General features: G+C 34.4%; 1 protein-coding gene across 1 annotated transcript; it reads right to left on the reverse strand.

The window, feature by feature from the left end:
* Positions 1 to 324: 324 nt before the first annotated feature.
* LOC135796125 (GATA-binding factor A-like) lies at positions 325 to 27,042 on the reverse strand. Its single transcript, XM_065308033.1, has 5 exons — positions 26,694 to 27,042; positions 2,860 to 3,365; positions 1,634 to 1,806; positions 1,331 to 1,565; positions 325 to 1,204 (listed from the first exon to the last, which is right to left on the reverse strand). The coding sequence occupies exons 2-5, from the start codon at positions 3,248 to 3,250 to the stop codon at positions 804 to 806; spliced, it is 1,200 nt and encodes a 399-aa protein (XP_065164105.1). The 5' UTR covers positions 3,251 to 3,365; positions 26,694 to 27,042; the 3' UTR covers positions 325 to 803.
* Positions 27,043 to 27,679: the final 637 nt, after the last annotated feature.

Below are 27,679 nucleotides of genomic sequence, written 5' to 3' on the forward strand. Positions count from 1 at the left end.
GTAAAAATGACACGTGTCAACATGAATATTTGAAGAGACCTTTCTACGCGTTAACGATCGGTGAGCATTGTCTAAGTGGACTCTAACGACACAACAAATCGAAAGTTCACCACCGTCGACGCTCTCACCGTCCACAATCCCCACTTAAATACTCACCCCAACCTCACACGTCGAGCAAAGAGCGTCGACAACGCCACAATAGCGCTAGCAACACAGAAAACGTTTGCGTGACAGAGGTAAAAAGGTCGTAACACTCGCGCAACACGCGTCATAAAACATGACGAATCACAAAATCAACAAAACATTACAAAAACACACCGCCGATTCTAATGAAGTTTAATTTATTTTCCATCGATTATCTTAACGTAAGTACGAATAAAGTTACAATTGTAATAATAAATATCTACAAGTACACAGAGTTAATTCTATCGATTGAGATGCAGAATGCAGAAATGTGTGTTTAAATATTCGCGTGCGTATTTTATGGCCTCACAATTGAGAATTTTTAAAATAAAGTCAATTTAGGTTATAGTACGGCTTAAATCCATAAATCAACTCATTTTTCATCATTTGTGCATCGATTATCTCCTAAACTATTTAAAACGCATCAAATTTGTACAAATGATTAATGTCCAATCACGAAACATTGATTAAATTGTTTGAGGTTATGTTATCCTATATACGATGAACGAATATGTACAGTCACACTTACAGGAATCTACTCGTGTCGCCATTTTGTTTCATTTCAGTCCATGATTTTTCACTTATTGCACTTTTCACTCATTCACAGTTTAATAAAACACTTAAGACGACGCCATTAATTTCGCCGCCGCTGTGACATGATGCTGATGATGGTAGGCAACGTCGGGGGTGGCAGCAGCCGCCCCTGGAAATCCAAAGAATTGCTGATATGGATACGACGTTTGTGTTTGGAAGCAACTGTATGGTTCGTACGGTTCGCTTTTGATAACACCGGCGGTGGAACCGCCCCCGACGCCTACACCTGCTGATGAGGAGATGCTACTCGGTGGTAGAAGTGATGTTTGCCCGAGGTATGGTCTATCCGCTGCGCTTTTCGGTGAGTGTGCGTGTGTATGCGCATGCGCATGTGAATGATGATGGTGATTGCTCAGCGAAACTGAATGCGATGCGTGATTAGACGCTGAGGGTTGCTGAGAGTTGGAATGGGTTAGTTTTGAGTTATCTGTGAACAAAATATAGAAAAACATAGTAAAGGAGGAGTTTTATAATGACTTAACCAGTTATTTGTGTGAGGTTGTAATATGTGTGTGTTGTGTGTTGCATAGAGTGGGGAGTAGGCGCGACTTACCTTCGAGCACCGAGGGCGCGGTTTCACTCTCCCCGCCGCTATTGGGCTTCTTCGGCTTGCGTTTGCGTGTCTGAATACCGTCCTTGCGCATCGCCAGCGGTCGATTGACACCGTGCAGCTTAAAATACAACCCGCACGCGTTGCACACCGGCTCACCGTCGTTATTACGACGCCACAGAGTAGTCGTACGCGTGCCGCAATTCGTACAGCACAAACCCAAACGTCTTGTTGCTGTCTGCAACCCAACATACACACAAAAATCAATAAGTATACACTACAACACTAAACTTGTTTTTAACTTACCAGTCGTTTAGAGGGTTTAATCAGAGGGCGGTTCATACCGTTCATCTTGTGGTAGAGCCCGCAGGCATTGCACAAATAATGACCAGTACCGTCGCGACGCCAAAGGGGCGTCGAAATGGCGCCGCAGTTTACACACTCGCGCCCTTCACCGAACTGAAACTCCACCGCACCATCTAAACACAAAAAGCAATAATTTAAATATCTAGTAAGTGTCCAAGTTGAATTATTACTTATTATCGACGATTACATGCTTAACAGCATGTTTAAACATTTAATAAGTATTTATTGCGGTCGTAGGCGCGTTTAATCACTTCACGCGCATGATTTACGAGCTTGTTAGCAATAATTGTCGAATGCGTCGACGGCAAGGTGTCATCGATGCGATAACGCATTGCATAAATAAATTATTCGCTTATAAATTACAAATTCTTTACATTATATTACTACCACGTAACCTGTGCACATGTAAAACTGGTTGCCTATAGTAAATGACAAAAAATGAAAAAATGCAACAAAACACTTCAAAAACTCTAACAAATAAAGCAATTAATTACGTGTGCGTCAATTATTCCTCGAAGTATAATCTCAAATGAGTGTTTTATGCAAGTTTTGAATGCAGTGTGCAATGGAAAACCTGACAAAACAAAAATACGCTCTGAATGGCATGTTGTAAAATGCAAATACGAATATTAAGTTTCCAATTCGTATGAAAATGAGAATATAAACAAGGCGCGGTACACACGCCGCACAGTTGAATGCTCTTGTTATTTATCACGCGTCGTAAATGATTTTTTACCCGAAAAAAAATTAATTAAACAATGTTAAACTGTTATCGTAAGAAGCGATGACGTAAAATACATGAAATTATCTTCGAATTTAAATATTTACATTTGATAATCATTCGAACAAAGAATTTTCTCGATATTGATTTATGCTGATTTAAATTCGTGCGTCACATCTGTCTGCAATTCAATTGCATTTCTGCTTTCTTATCAATATCACCGGCGGCGCAAGCACTTAAACCTCGACTGTGTTATTTACGTGCTCTTAGATTATCGCCGGCTAATGCACAAGCGCGAATTCAATCGGCGTAGAGATTAGCAAATCGACACGCGGCGATTTAATGCGCAAACTCACGTTTATCATCAAATCATCAAATGCACCGATATCCAACAATTACTAACCACAACTAAATATTTTCAGTGTAATGTTGGTTGCCTACATACCGTATGGTGACGTACGTTGAAATCCACTACCATGCGTGCCATCGTAAGCCCTCCACGTATTCATCATCATATTCTGCGCGTAGAATTGCCCCGCACTTAATGCTCCGTGAGTTGACGCGAGTGCTGCCGCCCCATGAGTGGACACATCCCCGTAGCTTGCGGTTGCCGCCGCGGCGGAATGCCATGCGCTGGCGGCGGCTGCGTTTTGATGATGTGACGCGGCGAAGTGATGACCACCGGGTGATGGGTATTGTGGCATTGTTGCGCGATTACTCGGGACGTACACTGGTGATTGCTGGAGATGTTGATGGTGGAAGCTGGCGCCGCTGCCGTCCATCGACAGTCTGCTCTCGGAGTAACCGCTCGCTGACGACGGGGTTGAGTGGAACATTGTGCGGCGTTTTGGTGTTTAGTAGGAGGGGTAGTGCTTGGGAGTAGGGAGGGATAAGAGTGACTCAACCACGAAAGATTTGACTTAAGTAAAATCACACTTGGGTTTGATCCATCTGCAAATAAAAACAATATAAGTCATTTAAAAAATACTTAAGTCATTTGCGCATGCGCAGTAAAAATTGTTTAGTTATTTATTTTAAGTGTTTCTAAAATAGTGTTTTAATTTATTTAAGTCTCAAACACTTTTTTTTTATTTTAAAATTATATTTAAGTTTAAGTCACTTGCGCATGCGCAGTAGTAAAATTATTTAATTATTAATTTTAAGCGTCACTAAATAATTTGTAATTGATATTAATACAAATTCCGTATTTTTAGAAAAAAAATATTTAAGTCATTTGCGCATGCGCAGTAGATTTCTTATTTTTATACCCTTCAAACACCTTTATTTTTTATTCTAATTTCTTATCTATGTGTAAAAACACATTTTCGGTTCGTCGGCATCCCTTGTCTTAGTTTTTTGTCACTTGACTCAACTTAAGCCGTTGGGACAAGTGGCGAAAAACAGACACAAGCTGCAACACTCGGCGCACACACCTTGTCTGAGTAGTTTTGGTTGCCGACATTGCGTCGCCGTTGGATTCGGTGGCTCACCGCCACTTCTAACCGCTCGCCCGCCTTGTCCATAATGAGTGCAACTAATGAACCGCAGATAAGATAAATAAAAAGTATCATAAGCACGCCTCTCTCGCACGCCGGATGAAATGGAGTCTTCGCGTGCGTGCACGGCCATGGTCTGATGGCCACGGAGAGTCTAATGGTGGCGTGGTGGCGCCGCCGAAACGGAATTAATCATAATCGATAAATTTAGAACGCTTCTTTCCTGCGTTATCTGGCGAGCGTCATTAAAATCCCAATTTGATGCAACAGATGCAAACCTGGCAGGAAACTAGATGGGGACTATTCTATGATTGGAAACGTTAATACGAAGAAAAAAGTCGTTTTAATATTGATTCTATAAAAATAGTAATTATTTTATGCACTAGTGCATGAAAACATTTGTTTATCATTGTTACGACAAGAATTGGGATCTTTCTAATTAGATTTTATTATTAAACTTTTGCCTGCGGCTTCGTCCTGCTAGTGTTTAATAAAAATGTGATTCGCTTTTACTCTCTTATTCTAGACATTATAGGATGTGTCAATTCTATCAATAAGATGCGCAATTTAATTTTAAAGAAATTAATTATATAAAGAATTGCTAATAATGCACTTCAGCGCACAATCTCTGGATTGAATGATTGAATCTCAATGCCAACTTTTATCCTATAGAAAAGGGCTGTCTTTGGGGTTTTCCCGGCAATTATTCGAATTTTTCTCGCCGTAAAAACCATTCTTGGACTTTAACAAACATTTGAAAAAGAGAATAGGCCATATTGGTCTAAGCGTTGTTGGGTTATGCGCTTACCAACAGATTTTCTCTATATTTCTTTGATTCCATGAAAGATTTTCAAAATATTACAAAATATCACGTTTTACAATGATAATTTGCTGATTTTAGGCTTATTAGTTATGACGAATTTAACTAAAATAGCTATAGTTTTAGATTACTTTAACTTGAATTCCCTATAAAAAAAACATCAAAAATAACTAAAACGACTAATTATCAATCAAATAATAGATTTTAAGTATTAATAATTTAGCAGTTGTTACCAAAAAATCCTTTTAACTTTAAGCCAGTTTTTAGTAGTTATAGGGGAAGGTAGCCTAAGTTGGACCAGCGCCTAAGTTGGACCACCACGATATCCGCGGACTGTTGAAGTTTGTGCAAAAATAGACAGGCCCCTTGTTTTACTCGTATTTATAAACAATTAATGCAACTATTTTGGTTAAAACTTGCCGCGTGTTTGCGTCGTGACAACAACTTCTTGTATCATTGATTATCAAATCTATTATAACGACGTAAGTGCAAAAGCTGTCAAGCCGTTTAAACGTTAGTTTTACCGATTATTATTTTATCATCAGAAAGCTTATTTATTTATCTATAATTTATAGTGTTAATTTTGAGAGGTTATGTTATATTGAGATTGTCGTTGATTATTAAATATAAATTCTTCAAGTTGCCCAAGTTGGACCGAAGACAGGCACCGGGGTTTTAACAGGGAAAACGTATATCATTTTTTCGACCTCCTAGAAAAGCTTGTGGACGAGCACAAATCTTCGAAATGATCCACTGTATGAAATGCCGCACTTTGGTTTATACAAAATGTGCTTGTGTTAGTGCTAAAACTAAAATTTACTATTGTGTTAATTGCCGTTAAGAAAGCATGGTCCAATTTAGGAAACCGGTTTCTTAATTTGGACCAAAAACACATTTTTTTAAAATTGAAATTTGAGGGGTATAAATATAATTTTTACTTAAATCAAAAATATCATTTTGTTGGTAAGCCTTGTGAGTTACTTTTCCGCTACTTAATTTTTATTGACAGTTTATATGTGGCTCTATAAATCAAAAAATATAAAAATGGTCCAAATATGGCTACTTTCCCCTATTATCCAAACAATACAATTTCATAAAGTTTTAAACATTTTAACCATATTCGTCCGACCATGACAGAGAAGATACCACTATCGCATTGATAGTGTATTATCAAACCAGTTCACGAAGAGATAGTTGGCCGCACGCCCTCATGAACATTACCACAAACACAAATACACACATGTAGTACTACTTACAGCACTTGTGCCACTAATTATTTAACGATTACGCCCGCGTTTATCAATCTGCTTCCGCGATTATGTTCTGTTTAACTGTTAATCACTTAGAAGCCAAACATACTGAACAAACTAAACCAACAAAGAAAGCATTTAAAATACTTAATCGGTTTTAAAAACAAGAGAAAATCAATACTTATTAAATAAAAATTTTGCAATTTTTTATGTAGTGTAAAAGAGTTTAAGAAATATGAGTTTTGTTGATCATCATCTGGTTGGACTCTGGGTGTGTCTAATCGTGTAATAACCCGCGCATGACGTCAGGTGGAGCCGCGATGGCCGCGGCGGACTCTTCACACCTCATCGTCGACCAACCAAAATCAACATGATACAAAAAATACATTTTTGGGGTTTTTATTATGTGAGATTTTGGGTAAATTTTGTTTTTTTGTGGTTTTCAAGTGTATAAAGATATAATTTAATGTACGAGTGCAAAAAAGGATTATTTTAAACATTTTTCATAGTTCCCAATCAATTTCTATTACTATTTTATATTGGTATAACCTCAAAAGTGTATTTGACACACGTATAACCTATAATAACCTTGCATACATAACCTAATACTATAAAAATGTTAAATTTGTTTCTTTGTTGTTTTTCATCAAAATCCGAGTGTAAAAAGATATAATTTTACGTACTATAATCAAAAAGTACTATTTTTACCAATTTTCATAACCAAAACTAACATTTTACACACTTATAACCTTTTATAACCTATTATAACCTAACATAACATAACCTAATACAAAATAAGCTCTGCATTGCATTTTTTTTTTCATTAAAAGAAAACCAGTTGATAACGCATTTTACAGTTTACAATTGCCTGCGAGTGTCCGCCTGCATTCGATATCAGTATGCGTGGAAAACAATTACGCCTATCGCCGAATATCGCATCCACACTCGCTGAAGCGTATCGACAACTCATGTTGGTGCTATCAGCGTTTATGTATTATTTTTTTGCCGTCCTCTTATCACTTCACTCACACGTACACACACAGATATCCACAAATATGTAAATACTTTTGTTGTATTCGGTATAAGTACAGATGTCACTTCCATCGCTTTGATAAGCAACGCGCGCGTTATCTGCCGACCAGCAGCAGTAGCGACGGCGCATTAACGCATTATCTTATCGCGGCACGCTTATTTTCATATTGGATTTGAGTTAATTTTACATTTTTTGTGTGCGTTGTGTTTGAGGCGTGCGTAATGTAATATCTACTTAGTTGAGGCGAGTCAATGCGCGCCATTGAATTTGCATAGTTTGGATGATTTGCGTGGCTTTAAATTGCTAATTGTGGAGCACTTTACCAGAGCGACAAGGTGATAACACGGCGCGATATTTTGATTTTGCAAAAATATTTATAAATGTTGCACACAGAATGGTTTTTTCCAAGGTATTTGCAACAATTTTTGATTTTAGTTTATTTTCTTAATTTTAGCTTTTAGTTATTAGTCAAAATGTAATTTATTTTCACTTTCTTACTTTCAAAACTTAATAAGATTCGCAAATTTATTTTAAATTAATTAGAAATGTTAATAATGCACTTTAGCGCCCTCTCGGATTCAATTATTGACTTATAACTATGATTGAGTCTCTATATTAATTTTCATCCCTAATTTAATACCTTTCAAGTTATAATTTTAGATATTTTAATAATTATTCTTCTATTCCCCATAGAGACAAATCTAAGAAGGCATAAATGATCAAAATATGTCCAGCCATTTTTGAGTTATAAATGCTCTAACTAAGACGACCTTGTTTTCAGCGTAAGTTGCTCTTATTTTAGGTTAGTTTATCTTTTATATTTCATATGAACTTCATAAAATGACTAAAATTGTTGATTATTTATAACCTAATTAGTTTTTCATCAATTGCCTATACTTTTTTAGCTATTTGACCACAAATTGATTTTTAATGACTGTAAAATCATTCGTTTTCCATCAGATATTTATAAATTTCAAAATATAAATTTTAAAACGCTATGTTACATGTAAATTACTGTCAGCAGTGCAAAAAAAAACAACTTTGTACCCAATTTTTTCAAAAGTTTTTTGCTTAGGACAGTTGGCAGATGAAGAAGTTAAAAATTGCATCCAATTATTCACACACACCTTTCTCTATGTCCAAACGCGATAAACCGCATGAATCAGAAATGAGCATCGTCAAATGCGATTTGAATATAATTCCTGCGGTTCGCAAATGGCGCCGCATCGGCATGCAGCGTGTGCGAGCATAAATTAGCGATTAAGCATTAAACATGCGTTCGAACAAACGCGATAACGATCTCGGCACACACGCCGCAAACCGTTCGTTGGCCAACCACCGTTCGTCCAACTCTTCGATTTCGATTTTTCTCTCATCAACCACAAACACAAATAAAAACAATCAAGCAAACAATTGTGATATTATACTAATGGTATAACTTGTGTGTATAAAAAGTTGCCTAACATTACAGATTTATTCATTTTGATTTCTCCCGCATCTATTTTTAGATAAATGAGTTATAATTCGAAATATTTTCACCCTTGTGGCGGTAATAATTCACCACGTAATATTTCCACTTCTGTCAGCGCTCGTGTTCGACGTGCAGCTCACCCCAGAAATGCGATACATATAATATAGGTTAGGTTCACTCCGAGCATTCTTGATATTCCGTGTGGTGATCCTCAAATAACTCTCCATTCAAAAGGGGGATTCTCTCGGTCGTGAATTCGTGTTCGATGGGAGTGCGACATTTCTAAACGCGTTTGTCAAACACACGCGAGGAAAGGTTAGTGTGCATCAGCGATCTTAATTGCGCTACATGCCACAGATATTCACGTTGCGCATTCTGAAATTCGGATGCTTTTTTCTCATCATCCTCTCATATTGGGATGTACTCGTAGGGATGTAGATGTTTTCGTGCTCTGGGCTTCTATTTTGGTCGGGATAGACATTAGGCGCGCTTGATTTATAACTGATGGGTATAAATCACTTCCTAACAGGCCCGCTACATTCGGGGAACAAAAATTTACGTTGTTATTTGAGTTGTTTGTACTCATAATTAGAATTGCCACGAATAAAAAACAAAACAAATTTTAAACTGGCAATTTTTTGTTTCTCGGAGGTTTTTATTGATAACTTTAAAACGAAATGAGATATTAACTTGATTTTTTATAAACTATTAGAATTTAAATGTTTTATTTAAAAATAACAGATTATTGTTTAAAATTTATATTAACCATAGAAAATCATAATTTTTACACAATTACTTAAAATTTTTGAAATTTTTAGTTTTTGTTCAATAACATCTATAATTTTGTGTTGATTTAAACAATTTTAACAAACATAATGCATAATTTAATGATAAACGATTTGCAGAAAGAATCATAGTTGTTGCGCTTTTCAGTAAAGAGTAATTTATAAATAACTAAGAGAAAACACAATTTAATCTGAAAAAACTGAAAATATTTGTTTTTGTTGAATAAATCGTTTGAAAACTTTACAAAAAATTGTATTTCAAGAAAAAATGTTTAAAGAACTAATTCTCCGACATATTTTTTGATAAAATATGTAAGCTTATTGCAAATAACATAATTATTAATAATAGAAAATCATGATTTTTAAACAATTACAAAAAATATTTGTAATTTTTGTTTTTTCCTTAATAACAAATACAATTTTTTGTTGATTTAAAAAATTTTAACACATATGATGCACAATTTAATTCTGAATAATATGCTGAAAGAATCACAATGGTAACGTTATCCAATAATGAGTAATTTATAATTAACCAAGCAAAAACACAAGTAAATGTAAAGAAAGTGAAAAATTTGTTTTTGTTGAATAAATCGTTTGAAAACTTATCAAAAAATTCTATTTTAAGAAAAAATATTTTAATAACCAATTTTCCAACACATTTTTTGATAAAATATGTAAGATTATTGCAAATAACATAATTATAAATAATAGAAAATCATGATTTTTAAACAATTAGGTACTTAAAATATTTGAAACTTTTAGTTTTTCTTTAATAACAACTAAAATTTTTACTGAATTTAAACAATTTTAACACCTATAATGCACAATTTAATTCTAAACAATTTTCTGAAAGAATAACAATTGTAACATTTTTCATTAAAGAGTAATTGATAAAAGTTAGACCAATTCCTCAAAAAAATTATTGTTATACACTTTGAAATCATTCAAACTCACTGGAAGACTTTGTAAAGTTAATAAAAGAAATCAAGGAGCAAAGAAAAGTCGTCCAGGCGATTGTCTGCGGCCGCGCGCTGTCCCTAATGGAAAAACATTGTCGATATCAGTAATTGGGTCTAGACGGCAGATGTCGTTGCACTCGCTTGACGTCTCTATCTCGTCCATTAGGATAAAACACGCACCGGCGCTTATTCGATAGCGTCCCACAACGATACACAACTCCAACCTGCAATTTCACACTGACACACAACTAATCCTAACCTCAATTAATTAATCTAACCTTAAAAGTTAAAAATTCAATGATCAAATTTGATTTTTGCACAAATTGTTTGTTTTTATATAGTTTGGATTACATTCACATGTGTGAGTGTGTGTTTGGGTGTCGGTGTTTGATGGAGAAGGGTTGTTCGGCATATTTATAGCTTAATTCCTGTGATAGCGGGCGCGCCGCCGGCGCCTCGGCATCGGCCATTGTCACACGGCGCTGGGGCCTTCTCTCGGATATCAAAGCGATCCGACCGCATTACTTAAAACCACACAGCGCTCTCTTCTTCGTCTTCTGCTTCATCTTCTACGTGTTCTTCGCGAGCGCGCCGGCATCGTCTACTTAGCGATGCACTCAAGTTGTTTCTCGTGTTCTTTTACACACGAACAAAAAAACAACACACGTATACAGAAACAGAAAACAAATCAAATGAAATCTTTGACTTTTTAACTTTTGATTCGAAAAGAATCATTAAAATTTAGCTAAGAATGGAGGATTAGTATGATATATGATGAATGTAAATATAACCTTATTTTAATTGAAGTAGATTTGTAAAAAACTTTGTAAATTTTAGAAAATTCGTAATTTTACGGCTTTGAAAGTTGATAATTTGAAAAGTTTTGATATCACGATAAAGGAAATTTAATCCTGCGTAATATAAAATTATTTCTATGTATTTTTAGATTACGTTTTAAAAGTTATTGAGCTTCCAACGCACAAAATCATGGATTTTTCTGTTCAAATTTTCGGAAAATTTGCGATTTTTGGCATTTACTCTACAAAAAATTATTTAAATGTATATCTACTCGATACAAAATGTAATTCTACAGATTGAGAATCAATTTTTATCCAATTTTGGACTATGGTTCAAAAATTATGCCCATTTGAAACACCTAAAACATATTTTTTGGTACAAAACAAAAGAAAATTTCCGTTTTTTCTAATTTATATTCCAAAAACTATCAAAAAAATTATTTCATGTGATAAAGAATTTAATTCTGCATTATATATCAAATTTTAGTCAATATGCAATCTACCGTTTAAAAGTTACAACAATTTAAAACAAAAAATCGACAAAATTTCACAAATTTTTAGCATTTTCAAGCAAAATATCCCAAAACCTTTATTTTTCTCCATAAAAAATGCTCAAAATTAGTATGACAAGATGATATACATCAACATAACCTCACTTTAAGTGCCTTAGACAATTTTTTCTTGCATTTTTCGCTTTACAACCTTTCGCAACCCGCAGGTCGAGCTCATCTCGAGTGGATAAAGTGCTTTACTTGTTTTCGTTCGGCTCAAGTGAACACCCATGCATATAATAACCATATTTTATTACGATCACATTTATATTTAACGCTATAAGTCAACTGAGAATATTCTCCGTTGATTTAAGCCACAAAGGTGCTACAAGTAAATATGTTTAGCTTATCTCGCCCGAAAACACCCTGAAAACCACCCCTAGGGCAAAGATAAGATGCGGTACATTTCGAGATAAAACTTTACTCGCTATTTGTCGATGATTATTTGCATTGTATCGTCATTATTATGCCCGAGATATCGATAGTGAGGTTATGATGCGCCGCAAGCGTTTGCAAAGTTTGTTTCCAGATTACCGCGACGAGGATAGTATTTAAATAGGTGCCTATCGTAAACTGCGCCTATCGTCATGCTGGTACCGCAAAAGGTGACAGGTGAAATGCTTGCAATACGAGAAAAAGTTCAACATTCAGGTAAAATTCTTCAATTTGCATTACTTCCTCAATTTAGAACTTCAAAGACTCCCTACATCCTACAACTTGACGTTATTCATACATTTTGTTATTTTTTTTATTTTTTGTTTTTGTGTTGTTTTTGGGAAGCAAAACTTTTTTTTTCGATTTTTTTTTGTAAAGTATTGAAATTAAGTTTAAATGGTCGAAATGCAATGATGCAAGTCGGGTTAACAGACTTGTATCGAGGAGTTCTTGTGGAAACGTCTTCGTTTCGGCTGAGAAAGTGAGAACGAGGCGCCGTGGCGCGACGTTACACCGAAACCCTTTCTGCGCGCGGCTCCACTCGGTCGCTCGGCGCCGGAGAGCTTTCTTCGCAAGAAGAAGCAACCGGCGCAGGCGCAAGTGCATTAAGCGCTCGACACTTGCTCATCTTTCGATGAGGTTTGATTACAAGTATTCTACGGGTGATACAAAGTCAATAAGGTCAATAATATTAAAAAAATAAACAAAAATTATTAAATATTTTGTGTTAAGTGTGTAAAATAATGTTTTTAGACATTTAATGTCAAGTTTCAGGTTATATTGTTTGGGAAACTAAATTTTTTAGCCAAAGATGTTGTGTGTTTTGAGATTATTTGCGATTTAAAACAAAATTACTGTATTTTTGACACTAAAGCTTAAAATTCACACTAATGTCAAAAAAAAGTTGTTAATAAAATATGAGACAAAACTATTTCCGAAATATCTAATATAATAGGTACTACTAGCTTTTGCTCGCGACTTCGTCCCGGTAGTGTTTAATAAAAATGTAATTTGTTTTTACTCTCTTGTTCTAGACATAGTACCTATGTGTTAATTCTATCAATAAGATTCGCAATTTTATTTTAAAGTAATTATGCATATAAAGTATTTAACTATAACTATGATTGAATCTCAATGCCAACTTTTATCCTATAGAAAAAGGCCTTCTTTAGGGTTTTCCAAGCAATTATTCGAATTTTTCTCGCTGTAAAAACCATCTTTGGACTTTAACGAACATTTAAAAAAAAGAATTGTCCAAATTGGTCTAAGCGTTATTGAGTTATGCGCTTACCAACAGATTTTGCAATTAATTTTTATATTATAGACTAAAATTCAATTATTACGTAAATTTATATACAATAAATACCTATTTACTTATAATTCCCAAACATACAATACCTCTCTACCTTTTCATGGCCTTTTAAACATTGAATTAACTTTGACTTGTGTCTCTTCAGTGACAAGTCGCACACATGGGCGGATAATTGATGAGCGCAATTTTTCACGAGTCCAACGACATCTGTCTAGCGTCACGTGCGTGTCGCGCAGAGGGCGGACAGCCCCGACGATAGGGCTATTAGTTAACGAAATGTGTGCGAAGCCCGCACCCAACATAACCAAACCCGAGCGAACGTGCGAGGCAAAAAACGTGCATTATAGCTGCAGAATTAATGCGAGCACTTCGTCACAGCCAGAATTATCATAAATCTAATTTGTTTCACGTTTTCACCGGCAAAAATCATAAGATTTTGGCTGTTTTAAGCTTCAAACAATTAATTTTGTTGTGGAAATTGAGAGAATTTTAGTTTAGTTAGGTTTGGGTTGCCTATATTATACAATAGAAAACTTTAACTTTTTATGTGAAAAATTGATTAAAATTAAGAATCTACAGAGTTTTAGAATTCAAGGAATAAAAATATGATTACTGAGGGATAAAATACTTATTGTTGAACACTATTATTCAATGTAAACTAATATTTAAGCAAATTTGTTGAAGTTATGAAGATTAGAACGTAAAAAATGAAATTATTCTGAAATTATTATTATGAAAAAAAAAATTTTATAATGAGTGTTTTGGAATAAATATTAACAAAAAAATGGTAAAAAAATGTGGCACATGATACAGAATTTATTTATGCATATTAAAAACATACTTTAAACAATAAACACGATTAGATTTGAAAATTACAACATGTTTAAAACGCAAAAGCAATATTTTTCGGTCACAATTTTTTAATATTTTGCATTTTAAATGCGAAAATATGCATCTAATCAATTATTTTTAATAATAAACAATAAAGAATTAAATTGTTTATTCATTAGTCCAAATACAATCAATTTCTAAAAAGTCTTTTAAAAATTAAACGACTTTGAATAAGCAAAACAATAATTTTTCTTCAAAAACATTGAAAAACAACGATTTTCATTCACTTTTCATACCAAAATACAAAAAAAATGAATCACAAATTACAGATATTATAATTTAACGCCTAATGACTCCATTGAAACAAATCTCTAGTCTCCAAAAGTCAATTTATATTCCTTTCCGCATTCCACCTCAAATGCCAATTGAAATTTCGCCTAAATCTCCTCCATTGAACATTGAACACTGGTTCTACTCGGTGAGGAAACTAAGATGCGTATCTAATCGACCATAAAGATCAGCCCCACTCGAAGGTAAACAATAAAAGCTGTCAATGGACTGGCGCCTAGAGTCATTCGATGACGTCGATGACGCACCGAGCGCAATGAAAAAGTGTCACAAAAAAGTGCCCACCACAACCGAAGAGGCGAGCACTGGAATAAGAAAAAAGAAAAAAACGCACGCGGTGGAGACAGGCGACACGATTTACAGGTAGATTTGGATTTGTTCGGCTTGTTTGGGTGCTATTAGTCCATCTTCAGGTTGGGATCAATTACCGCCGGAAGTAGCTTTCGAAAATCGAATTTCATGCCGACTTGACCATCAAATAACCATTACAAATTTTTAATTTTACGCTTTTTGTAAATCTACACTGAAAGAATTAATTTTGACGTGTTTATTTGGTTGCATACACTGTTAATATTATGTAGCGTGTAAATCTAACCTTATAATGCATTTTTATTAATTTAATGCATAATGCATAATATGCAACATGTAAATCTAGCCTCAAAAAGCATTTTTAATCATTTAATTCCTTTTTTGGTGTGTTTATTTGGTGGCATACATTAACAATATCATGCAACGTGTAAATCTAACCTTAAAATTAATTTTTAATCATATAATGCATTTTTTGACGTGTTTACTTGGTTGCATATACTGTTAATATTATGCAACGTGTAAATCTAACCTCAAAAAGCATTTTTATTCATTTAATTAATTTTTGACGTGTTTATTTGGTTGCATACACTCTTAATATTATGCAACGTGTAAATCTAACCTTAAAAAGCATTTTTATTCTCCGCCGTGTTGAATTATAACGCAATTAACACGTTGAGGACGGCGCGGTTTTTGGGTGTCTGTCGCATCGGGCGGCGTTTGAGAATTTTCAACTCCGTCTAATTAATTCAGCTGTGCGCCACTGGTGGTTATGCATTGCTGTATCAAAAAGCGATTGTTTTTGCAGTTGCGTCGCCATTTATTTATTTTCTTTGTAATGAATGCCTTTATCTTTAGAGTCCGACCGAAACTATGTGCAAACTGAGATGGCAAGTGACGACCACGACTTAGCCGCGAGTTAGCCGAACGACGCACGATAATTCACGAACACTGAGTTTCGGTTCTGCCAAAAGTTTCAGCCATTTTTTGGCCGAAACCAAATTTGAAGCCAAAACTGAAACTTTGGTCGGTCACTATTTATTATGATATGTAATCTGAGTGACACATTTGATGACAAAGATGCAAGGCCCTGATTGTATAGGTGAAACGAGGAGAAGATATAACCTAACCAGTGGCGTAGTCAAAAATGAATAAGTCTCGTTTCAAATGAGCCGTGTACCACCGGTGGTACACGCCGTCCCACAGACCAGACGCGTGTGTACCACCGGTGGTACACGCCGTCCTTAACGTGTTAAACTCAAATTGCATGTATTCCATAGCGTAAAATTCTCATGTGCATTCGCAGCGAGTTCCCTCACGATTCAAACAATTTATTAGACGCTGCTCGACGCCGGCGCAATTATAATCAGGCATTAATTATTCAACGAACACCCTGCAGCCATGCGGCGGTTGTGAGTTGAGGTTAGAATTTTTCCTGCACTCACTCACAAAACGCACACGTTGCGTTGTATTATTTATTCGTTATTTATTTTTACGACGCTTTTGTTTATTTCATGAGCGAGTTGATTTAATGGGCTACTTAATTACGTCCGCGACTCTCTGTGGTTGTTTATATGCGTGATGAGGAAAAATTCATTTTATGGAAGCCAAGAAGCCAAATAAGAAATAACGCCATTGGAATGAAGTCAAGATGGCCGCCGTCGACCATTTTTCGACCATGATTGTTCGCATTAAGTGCGTCGGGTCACGGCATTCGGCTATTAAACCGAAAGTCGGAAGTAAATGGAGAAATATCGCCTGCGGGACGCAAAGTTCAATGATTTTATCACAACACGACAAAATGGAGAAATTATATTCGTATAGTTGAGTAATATTGGTTGCCTATGTTACACATACTTGTTGAAAACGCAGAAATCATTCATAACCTCAACATGCGTCTATTTAAACAATAATTATACACTAATAGAGTATTTTTAAGCTTTTTAATTTGCGGGGCGTGTTCGTGCCACCGTATAATAACAGCTCACAACCCTCGGGGTATAAATAACGTGAGGGCGACTCGCGGTCGAGCCAATAACACAAATTAGGGTCGAAAACATCGAGGGCCGGCGCGGGACCACCCCTAACGGCTCCTTCCGCGTCCGTCCACTAGCCCTGCACCCTAATAAATGTCCTAATAAATTGTCTATGAATGAACTGCTCTAGTAAAGTAGTAAAGTCATTTTTTCTGCAAAAAGTGAAAGGACAGTGTCGAGACGTTCGAAAAATGTTTGAAAAATGTGAGTTTAGACTAAAAAAAGAAACGAAACAAAAGCAATGTAGGATGTCAGTTGGGTGATGTAGTAGTTTTTGCTTTGGTGGTTTCAATTTCGACCGGGCCACGGAGATAGGCATCGGTTGGCACGCGCCACGCGACGATCGAAGGGGAATTTATCGATGAGAACGTTTATCACTGGCGTATTAGACTTATTAACGTCGGTTCCGTCGACTACCGGGTGATTTATTTGTTTTGGGGAAAGAAAATTGAAGGGAAATAATGATTTCATCACGTTTCAATCAACTTAACCTATAAAAATCAATCAAAAGTGTCAAAAAATCAAAAATGTCAAATAATTTTTAAGGTTATGTTTAAATTTGACTACAAAATTAAAAATTAGTAGTTTTTCTGAGATAATAATTTGTTTTTTCGTCCAAAAAAAGTTTAGGGCGTTTTAGGTTATGTCTGGGTTGTAAAATTGACAAGAAATAACGATTTTATCATGTTTCAATCAAGTTAACCTCTAAAATCAATCAAAACTGTCAAAAATTAAAAATGTCAAATAATTTTTAAGGTTATGTAGGTATAAATTTGACCGCAAATTTAAAAATTAGTAGAATAATTTGTTTTTCGTCCAAAAACGTTTAAGTCGTTTTGGGATATGTCTGAGTTGTGAAAATGACAAGAAATGTTATTTTTATCATGTTTCAATCAAGTTAACCTATAAAAATCAATCAAAACTGTCAAAAAATCAAAAATGTCAAATAATTTTTAAGGTTATGTCAAAATTTGCCTGTCAAATGAATAATTTGTAGTTTTACATTTGAAAACTTTGTTTTTTGACCTAAAGAAAAAGTTTAAAGTGTTCTGGGACATTCCCGACTTGTTTCTTCAAGTGGCGCCCGTCGGATGAGACACCGGCGACCTGAACAAGACGTTTTTATTGCGAATTCGTCGTCGCTTACTCGGAAACACACTTTTCATTTTACTTCAATTTTATCTTCTTTTAAAAACTTTAATTTTTTTCTCGCCTGCATTCCACGCCATTTTCACCGCGAGTAATTACGATATTTCTAGTTCCGTTCGGCCGAACGTTTGCATCATTTGTCATCTGCGTCGCATGCCGGGTGTTAAGTTCGCTGCGCAATCCGCACAAGCAACTGTCTTTTTTTACTCTCGCATTTGTCGTCGGCGGCTGGTAATTGAGAGCAAAATGTGTCCGCACTGTTCGGCGATGCCTTTAATTGATTGTCGATCGAGCGGCTACACGTTCTTTCGGCTTTAACACGTTCGAGAGGAGCGCGTGGTGAAAAAACATCAAACGCGACAAAAAATAAAATTATTCGTTAGGCTTTATATTCGCACTTCGGACGTGAGGTGAATTCATCGAGAAAATAACATCGAAAGCAATTAAACTCATTTTCTTATAATTTATTACTTCAGTTGGTAAGTAGATACTATTAAAATTGGTAGAAAAGTAAAAAAAGCGTGTTTTTAAGTTTTATTTAAAAGAGGTTATGTAGTGTCAGGTACGTCATTAGTATAGGGCAAATATTAAGGTTAAGTGTGGTTATGTAACGTGGATTAAAGAAAATTATTGATATTTTATTATTTATAACTCAAAAATTGTTATTAAACAGTTTTGAGCTTATAAAAAACATTTCTTAAATACGTATTAATTGTGATTCAATAACAAAACTGAATTTTTATTAATTATAAACAACTAGTATCGCTTTTGCCTGCGACTTTTTCCCGGTAGTATTTAATAAAAATGTAATTCGTTTATACTCTCTTGTTCTAGACATAGTATGTGTCAATTCTATCAATAACATTCGCAATTTGTATTAAAAAAATTAATTATTTAAAGAATTGCTAATAATGCACTTCAGCGCGCCATCTCGGATTCAACTATTTAACTATAACTATGATTGAATCACAATGCCAACTTTTATCCTATAGAAAAGGGCTGTCTTTTGGGTTTTCCTGGCAATTATTCGAATTTTTCTCGTCGTAAAAACCATCCTTTAACAAACATTTAAAAAAAGAAATGGCCAAATCGGTCTAGGCGTTGTTGAGTTATGCGCTTACCAACAGATTTTGCGATTCATTTTTCTATTATTATAGATTAATTTAAAACAGAAATGAATTTAATTAAAATTAATTTAAAACGACAAAACGACGATTTATACCAATGCATATCTCAAAACTAATATTTATCTATCAATTTACAAATAACAATAAATTGTGCGTTTTGAATGTATGTGTGATTAGAAATAATGGCCGCCGAAGAACTTTGAAGTAAAACGACTTTCCTCGAAACCGCGAGCGTTCCACACACGCAAATTTCCAACGCGACATTCCATTGTGTAAATTTATTTATTTTATGTCCAATATTTCACGCAGATTTCATTCCACCACAGAGTGTATCAATATATTAACAAAACCATGAACAGTTTTAAATGATTTTTGCAATTGAAAACACTTAGTATTCCATGGATGCTTTGCGGCGTGTGGCGTGTGTCGGAAAACGTTGCTTTTATTCAGCATGCCGCCAGAGGACGCCGCGAATAAAATGCCTACAAAACGGCCGCTGGTAATTTCAAAGCTTTCGCAAATGTGGCATTTCTAGTTGTTTGTAGTTTCCGCAAAGTGCACACGCACACGCTGCAGAATGTCGATGATTGGATTCCGGTCGATTTTGATTTGCTGAATGCGTGGAACGTGGCGCATTCAAGCTATGCACAGCATTTATTATATTACAAATCGGCCATAGAATTTTTGTATATTTGGTTGCATACGTTAGATATTCTTATATTCAACTAGTTTTGTCTGTGACTTTGTCCCGGTAGTGTTTAATAAAAATGTAATTTGTTTTTACTCTCTTGTTCTAGACATAGTATGTGTCAATTCTATCAATAAGATTCGCAATTTTATTTTAAAGAAATTAATTATATAAAGAATTGCTAATAATGCACTTCAGCGCGCCATCTCGGATTCAACTATTTAACTATAACTATGATTGAATCTCAATGCCAACTTTTATCCTATAGAAAAGGCTGTCTTTAGGGTTTTCCCGACAATTATTCAAATTTTTCTCGCCGTAAAAACCATCCTTGGACTTTAACGAACATTTAAAAAAGAATTGGCCAAATTGGTCCAGGCATTGTTGAGTTATGCGCTTTCCAACAGAATTTGCGATTCATTTTTATATTATAGATACCAATTTGTCAACGTGACAGTTTCTATTCACTTCAACTAGTATTTTATAGTTTACGTTTACTCCTGCCTGTGATACTCGTATCAACGTGTTCTCGTTGGTTGGCTGTGCTTTACTTTCGTTTTTCGCATTATTCTCAACCTATTCGCAACCTAGATTTGATTTACACGCCATCGTAACTTTTCCACAACTAACCTCAACGTACCATGACCAACATCACCAACATAACCTCAAACTTTCCTGTGTCCAGTGCATCTATATCTCTGTGTGTTGTGCAGCACTCGAAAGAATATCATAAGTTCGCTTTTATTATGAATCGAGCGATCCGGTGTCGATTTCGGTATCTTCTCGGCCGTCCGGCGCATAAAATCGGCCCAGACGCGACACGAACAAGCACTCTAAATAACGCTGTAAATAATGTCGCAGCCGAATGAGAGGAAAATCACTCGGCGCGAACCTAACCTCAAACTTGAAAGTGTGTAGTACACTTACCTGCAGCCAAAGACAATCACACATTTTTATGGGACTTTTATGTGTTCATTTGTTTTTGACTTTTACGATCTACGTACAAATTATTCAAAACTTTAAAAATCGAAAAACTTAAAATTTAATGTTATTGAACTTTAAAGCTCGTTTAAGTATTTTAATCGTTTATAATTAATCACAGCGACAACTAATTAATCAAAGGACTTAATTTATGTGCAAAATTCACAATTTTAACCAAAAAAAAATTTTTTTTTTTTTTTTCTCTCGGCAACCAAGTATACATCTGTTGACTGTTACCATAGCAACACAGTACCTATGTTATACGTAAGTATATTTGTGTGCATCAAATTTCCTTACTCAATTCGTTCATTCGTTCGTTTTTTTTTATCTTCTGCTTCTGGCGCTTGGCTGGCGTCTGCGGTCATTAGGTCCGAAAGTAGCCGGCGCTTGCTTAATGCATTTTGATGGTTTATTTCTATAAAGAAACGATTTCGAGCGAACATCGCGCCGATGCTCCACGCACGCACGCACTCCGACCGTGCATTCGAACCGGTGAGCCCAGACGAGGACAGCGCATCTCTACGTATTCGTGGCGCCCTTAATTTTATTACTTTTATTACATTAGCGTACATTTATTTCGAGCGAACGTCGCCGAAAACGACCGGCGCGCTGAAGACGCTCGACAAATTGACTTACGTTTTATTACTCAGCGCTAGAGTTTCCTAAAAACATTTGGAATTTACTTCGACTTCAAAGTTGTAAATCAATTAATTAATTATTTATGTATTGAAAAATTACAGTTTTTGCTGTTGTCACAATGTTTGATTTACGATCGCGCTGAAATTTTAGTTTTTTATGCGGTCGTTAACTACTGGTTTAAATTCGTGCAGTTTTTTTTTTAGTGTCGATTCGAGCAATAAAACAATCGAAACTTAGAAAAGTTGAGTTTAATTGAAATTTTACCGATTTTAGCGCGTTTATTACGGTTGTAATAATCATTTTGAAGCAAATCTAATCGTAAGCATTAAAATAATAACAATAAAATATTATAACATTGCTACTGTATTATATTTCAACTATCACTACATAGTATAAAGTAAAGTCGCTTTTTTTTCCGGTCCCTTTGTTCGCTTAAATATTTGAAACTACGCAACGGATTTTGATGCCGTTTTTTTTAATAGATAGAGTGATTCAAGAGGAAGGTTTGTATGTATAATAACATCCATTAAATAGTGGAGAAGTACTGTTATTTTTGAGGTTTCTAATGTGATGTAAATACAAAGTTTTCGATTATTCCCGTCTGCTCTTTGTGCGATGCTTCGTAGCTTCCCCCTCCAAGCATAGACGTGTGTATGTGGGTACGTGTGGGTTGAAGTTGACCGGTTGATGTTTTTGTTTGGAGAAGGAAAGTCGCTTTCTCTGTCTGTCTCTTTGTATGCTTAAATCATTGAAACTACGCAACGGATTTTGATGCGGTTTTTTACTTCCGTGCGAAGCCGGGGCAGGTCGCTAGTAATATATAAATGAATCGCAAAATCTGTTGGTAAGCGAATATCTCAACAACGCTTAGACGAATTTGGCCAATTGTTTTTTTAAATGTTTGTTTAAGTCGAAGGATGGGTTTTACAGCGAGAAAAATTCGAATAATTGCCGGGGAAAACCCTAAAGACAGCCCTTTTCTATAGGATAAAAGTTGGCATTGAGATTCAATCATAGTTATAGTTAAATAGTTGAATCCGAGATGGCGCGCTGAAGTGCATTATTAGCAATTCTTTATATAGGGGAATTAGTTTCTTTAAACGGCACCTAAAATTGCGAATCTTATTGATAGAATTGACATCATTTCATTTCTAGAACAAGTGAAAGTAAACACGAATTACAATTTTATTATACACTACCGCACACGGCCACGGCGGGACGAAGTCGCTGTTTCAAAGCAAAATAGGAATAAATAAATTAAATTCAGTGTTGTTATTGAACTACATTGAAAAATCTTAAAGAAATAATTTTTTAACCTCAATACTGTTTGACAACGACTTTGGAGTTATAAATAGCCAAATATCAATAATGTTTTTAATTCACGTTACATAACCAAACTTAACCATAATGTGTGCATTATAACTAGGTAGTATAATATTTTTTAAAGCATTTTTAAAACGTTTTTAAAATAAAAATACTAAAATTCATTAAATTTACGCACTTGAGCTATGAAATTAAATAACATTTGCTTTAACTGTTAATTTTAGAATGTGGGTAAAATTGTGGTAAGATGGATAATGACATTATTAGCTAAATGATAGATAAACTCACAAGGCAGCGAGACAATAACCAATATGACATATTTGAAATGTCCGGTGCATCCAGAGTATGGCATAAAGTGTCCGGTACTAGGTGCCACTAAAACTATACTTTTTCTTACCAAAGTTTGATTGATAGTATTAATTATTTTTTAACAGAGGTTGCATTTTTGTTATTTTAATTGGATTTCTAACTTTGTTATCTACTATATGTCATAATTTAATTAACATTTCTTCAAATATTTTTTGATTTATTTATAAATAACCTTAGGTGTCCGCCACTAGGGGACTTCCCCCTAATTAGTTTCTTTAAAATAAAATTGCGAATCTTTTTGATAGAATTGACACATTCTATGTCTAGAACAAGAGAGTAAACACGAATTACAATTTTATTATACACTACCGGGACGAAGTCGCGTGCCAAAGCTAGGAATAAATAAATTAAATTCAGTGTTGTTATTGAACTACATTGAAAAATCTTAAAGAAATAATTTTTTAACCTCAATACTGTTTGACAACGACTTTGGAGTTATAAATAGCCAAATATCAATAATGTTTTTTAATTCACGTTACATAACCAAACTTAACCATAATGTGTGCATTATAACTACTATAATATTTTTTAAAGCATTTTTAAAACGTTTTTTAAAATAAAAATACTAAAAACATTAAATTTACGCACTTGAGCTATGAAATTAAATAACATTTGCTTTAACTGTTAATTTTAGAATGTGGGTAAAATTGTGGTAAGATGGATAATGACATTATTAGCTAAATGATAGATAAACTCACAACGCAGCGAGACAATGACCAATAAAACCACTTTTAATTAAAGTGCATCCAGAGTTCTCATAAAGTTCACAGCCACTAAAACTCTACTTAATCCTACAATTCAATTACTTCCCAAACAATTAATTGTCTTCATAATATCAAAAATTAAATCAATTAATTTTATTTTTTCTCTCTTAAAACTTAAGTAATTTTTGTGGTGCCGCATTACTGACAAATTGATGGAATATTTTCGTCACTGATGATAATTGGAAGCCGTCGGTATTCGATTAATGCCTCCGTCGGCTTCTTTTTCACTCAGAATTAGTCACAAAAACAAATTTTTGTAAAAAATAAAAACTATTTATTTTTATATAATACATATGCAACCAAACACACACATCGAAACCATAAATGGAAGCATAGCATATTTAAAAGTATTCAAGTGTTTTGGAATTTAATTCGGTGTTTGCGGTGCACACACAGCGTCCGTAACCCTTCGAAGCTGTTTCTTTTTTCGTCGCCGACGAGCGACACGTGTTCAGATCGGTATCTCTTCTCCGTCGGGCGCGCGCGCTGCGGATTGTGATGCTGATGCTGATGATATCATCACCAAACAACACATCTACACCAACACGCATCAATTTTGAGGTTAGATTTGAATGTAGGTAATTTATATCGATGCATTTTATTTTATTTGTCGTTGTTTTTTTGTAGACGCGTCCGGAAGCAAGGTGCAAAACCTCATTTTCATAATATATTGGTAAATATTTTAATTCAGTCTGGAATTAACACACGCGAGCGCATCCAGCAACGAAAAGCGTCGAAAACTTGCTTCTTGGTGAACCCAAAGTAAACTAAAGTAAGAAATAAACATCGCCGAAGACGACCTCGCATTTATTCGTAATTATCATATAAATTACACCACTTTTTCACTCACTGTTTTGCATAGCTATATAGCTATTGATTCACTTTGTTTCATTTTCAGGCGCAAATTGATGTTATTTTAATAATTAAGAAATTAATTAACGAATCACAGCTGAGACTAGCAGTAATTTATATGAATTTATGCAAAACTTGGTAAATTGTGTTGTCACACTTGTCATAGTTTATAATTTAATATCATAAACGCGACTGCATGCTGGACATGTAAACAATATTAGTTATAATTAACTTAATTAACTAAAACACTAGTTGTAAACTATAAAAATTATAGAAAATGTTAGAGTGATACTTTCTAGTTGTAGATAAATAGAGTTAAGCGCATTGTGTAGGTGAGGTGTAAAACTGAATATTTCTGATGTAATTAATTGCTTTATCAACTTTATGAACTGTTTGCTAATTAGTCGCATTCGTGGTGTTTTGCAAATTTTATGAATATTAATATTTTAGTAATTAATTGTAATTATTAAAACATATTGAAATATTTATCTCCGCTGCAGGATTAAACCTGATACTGATTCTAAGTTTAATTTAATTTAATTTCAATATGTTTTAATAAAGTTAATAATTACCTACGTACCTAAGTAGGTATTGGTATTATACATTTATGGATTTATATGAGTGGCTAGGTACGTCGTTTGCGAATGAATTATTGGATCTTTAATGGATAACAAGATCGCGGTACAGCACCTCAACATGCGTGGATTAATTAGATTTGCTTGAGACGTTTATGTTGTAATTTACGTCACTGATATTGATATCGAAGGAAATGGTGTAATTTATTAATCTGAATGTGTGTTATCAAAGTGCGTATGAAAATTTTATTTTAGTTTGCATTGATAATAGGTATTTTCAATCATTTTTAGGTTAGATTTTCAAGCATTCTGCGAATAGTTTCGTTTTGTTGCTTTTTTTTTTTCAATTACTTAAGTAATAAGAAATAGAATTTGGAAATAGAAATATTTTGCATATGTAAAGCAGATTTGGAGAAAAAATATTAAGTGCTCGTTGAATTCGAGTGATTTTTATGAAATTTTGAGGTTATTTTAAGTTAAAGTTGGTTAAAAGACGACTTTTAGCATTAATGCACTTCTGGTTGCATATTTAGTACGCTCGTATAACAACTAATCAAAATAAAATACATTTATTTATTTATAGTAAAACGCACACATGCAGGTAAGCGCACCATATAATTACTCGAATAATGTCAACGCCAATTATCTAATTAACTTAGTAACATGTTATTTTACCTGATGAAGTTAATGGTAAGTGACTTAAGTAGGCATCAACTCAACCCAAGCCACAAAAAATTTATTCTTCACAATTTTTTCATAAGTAATTTTTGTTTAGTGAGAAATTTTCATTGTTGCCTCATTAAACAAACACGATGCTTAATTAAATGCGTAATTAACTAATTACGTGTCTTATAGGTTTAAAATTCACTTCTTAGATTTCAATTCTAATTATTTATACTTAATTCCAGTAGGAAAACACTTGAAATACATTTAAATTTTTTAATAAAACATTTAATTCATAGTTCTTGCTTAATTTAATTAAAAGTATGTTTGAAAAGTTGCTTAACGAGATTAATTTTAATGTTTTTCTTTCGGCGATTATCTATTAATGATATTTTAATATTTTCAGCGCCATCACATTGATCTTGAGACTTTCGGGCAGAATTCAAGCATGACAAGACTGAGGCAGTGAGCATGCGTAATTAATAACGTAATTAATCTACCACCGCCGTTAATGATTATTTAAGAGCATCCGGTCGCGATACCTACTTGCACTGGGCGCAGGTATTTTATGGATATGGATAATTAATTTAAAAATTTCAGCCACCGAAGATTTAAATGCCAGATTTCAAGTTCACAACATAACTAATCGTAACTCGTAACAATCAAATACTTAAGTACGTTTAATTTCATAAAAATAATTAAATTAACTTAAAACTTACTCTTTTTTAATCGAAAATCATTCTTGTATCTTGTTTCCTTTCGGCAATTTGTCAGTTTCACTAAAAACTTTGTTTTACTCGATTGGCACTGTTTTTTAACCAGTTTTTTACGTGTTTTACAAATGTTTTAACTTTTTATAAGACTTGTCGATGGAACCTATGCTAATTTAAGCACGCACGTCGATATAATCAATAGTAACGAATTGATTTATGGCTGTTGAAGTGGAAGTGCGGCCCGGGCGTCGGAAGCGTCGCCAAGCGTCGGATCGAATTTCGGTTGGTTGGCTGTGGGTGTTCAGGTTGTGAACGGCGGACGGTTTCGATATACGCGCGGCGCAGCGTCGAGACCGCGACTGAGCGCGCCCGCGGCCCCACGATGTCGCGGCTCCGCCTTTGTTTCACCGTGGATTTTTTTTTTCAATTTTTTATTCAGCTGCGCGTCGCGCCTCGTATTGGTAGGGGCTTTCATGAGAGGGGGCTTAAGAATGTCTGACCGTGTATGCTAATTTTTAAATTATTGGATTTTCTGGTAAAATACTAAAAGTTTGATATTAAAAAATTAATAAAATATTAAAAATAATATTTTGGAACAGATTTTAGAAAGATAAGTCCAAGAAAAAAATTATAGAAAAATTAAAGCAAGTTTTAACGAATTGATTAACTTATTTTGCAGAGTATTTCTTGTTTTTTAAATAAAAATGGGAAAAACAATGGGAAAAACAAAATAAAAATATATTTCCAATTAAAATTACATTTAATTATCAATAATAAAATTTAAATAGTATAAAAATTACTAAGGTCCAATATATGATCATATCTTTATTATGAACAAGCTTTTGCCCGCGACTTTGTCCCGGTAGTGTTTAAGAAAAATATAATTCGTGCTTACTCTCTAGTTCAAGACATAGGTATTAGGTAGGGAGAGTAGCCATATTTGGACCATTTTTATATTTTTGATTTATAGAGCCACATATAAACTGTCAATA

This window comes from Atheta coriaria, unplaced genomic scaffold (genome assembly GCF_025399875.1).
Source record: "Atheta coriaria isolate IRGN ID8LTWV9N9 unplaced genomic scaffold, Caltech_Dcor_3.1 hic_scaffold_7_pilon, whole genome shotgun sequence".
In the NCBI taxonomy this organism is placed as follows: Eukaryota; Metazoa; Arthropoda; class Insecta; order Coleoptera; family Staphylinidae; genus Dalotia; species Dalotia coriaria.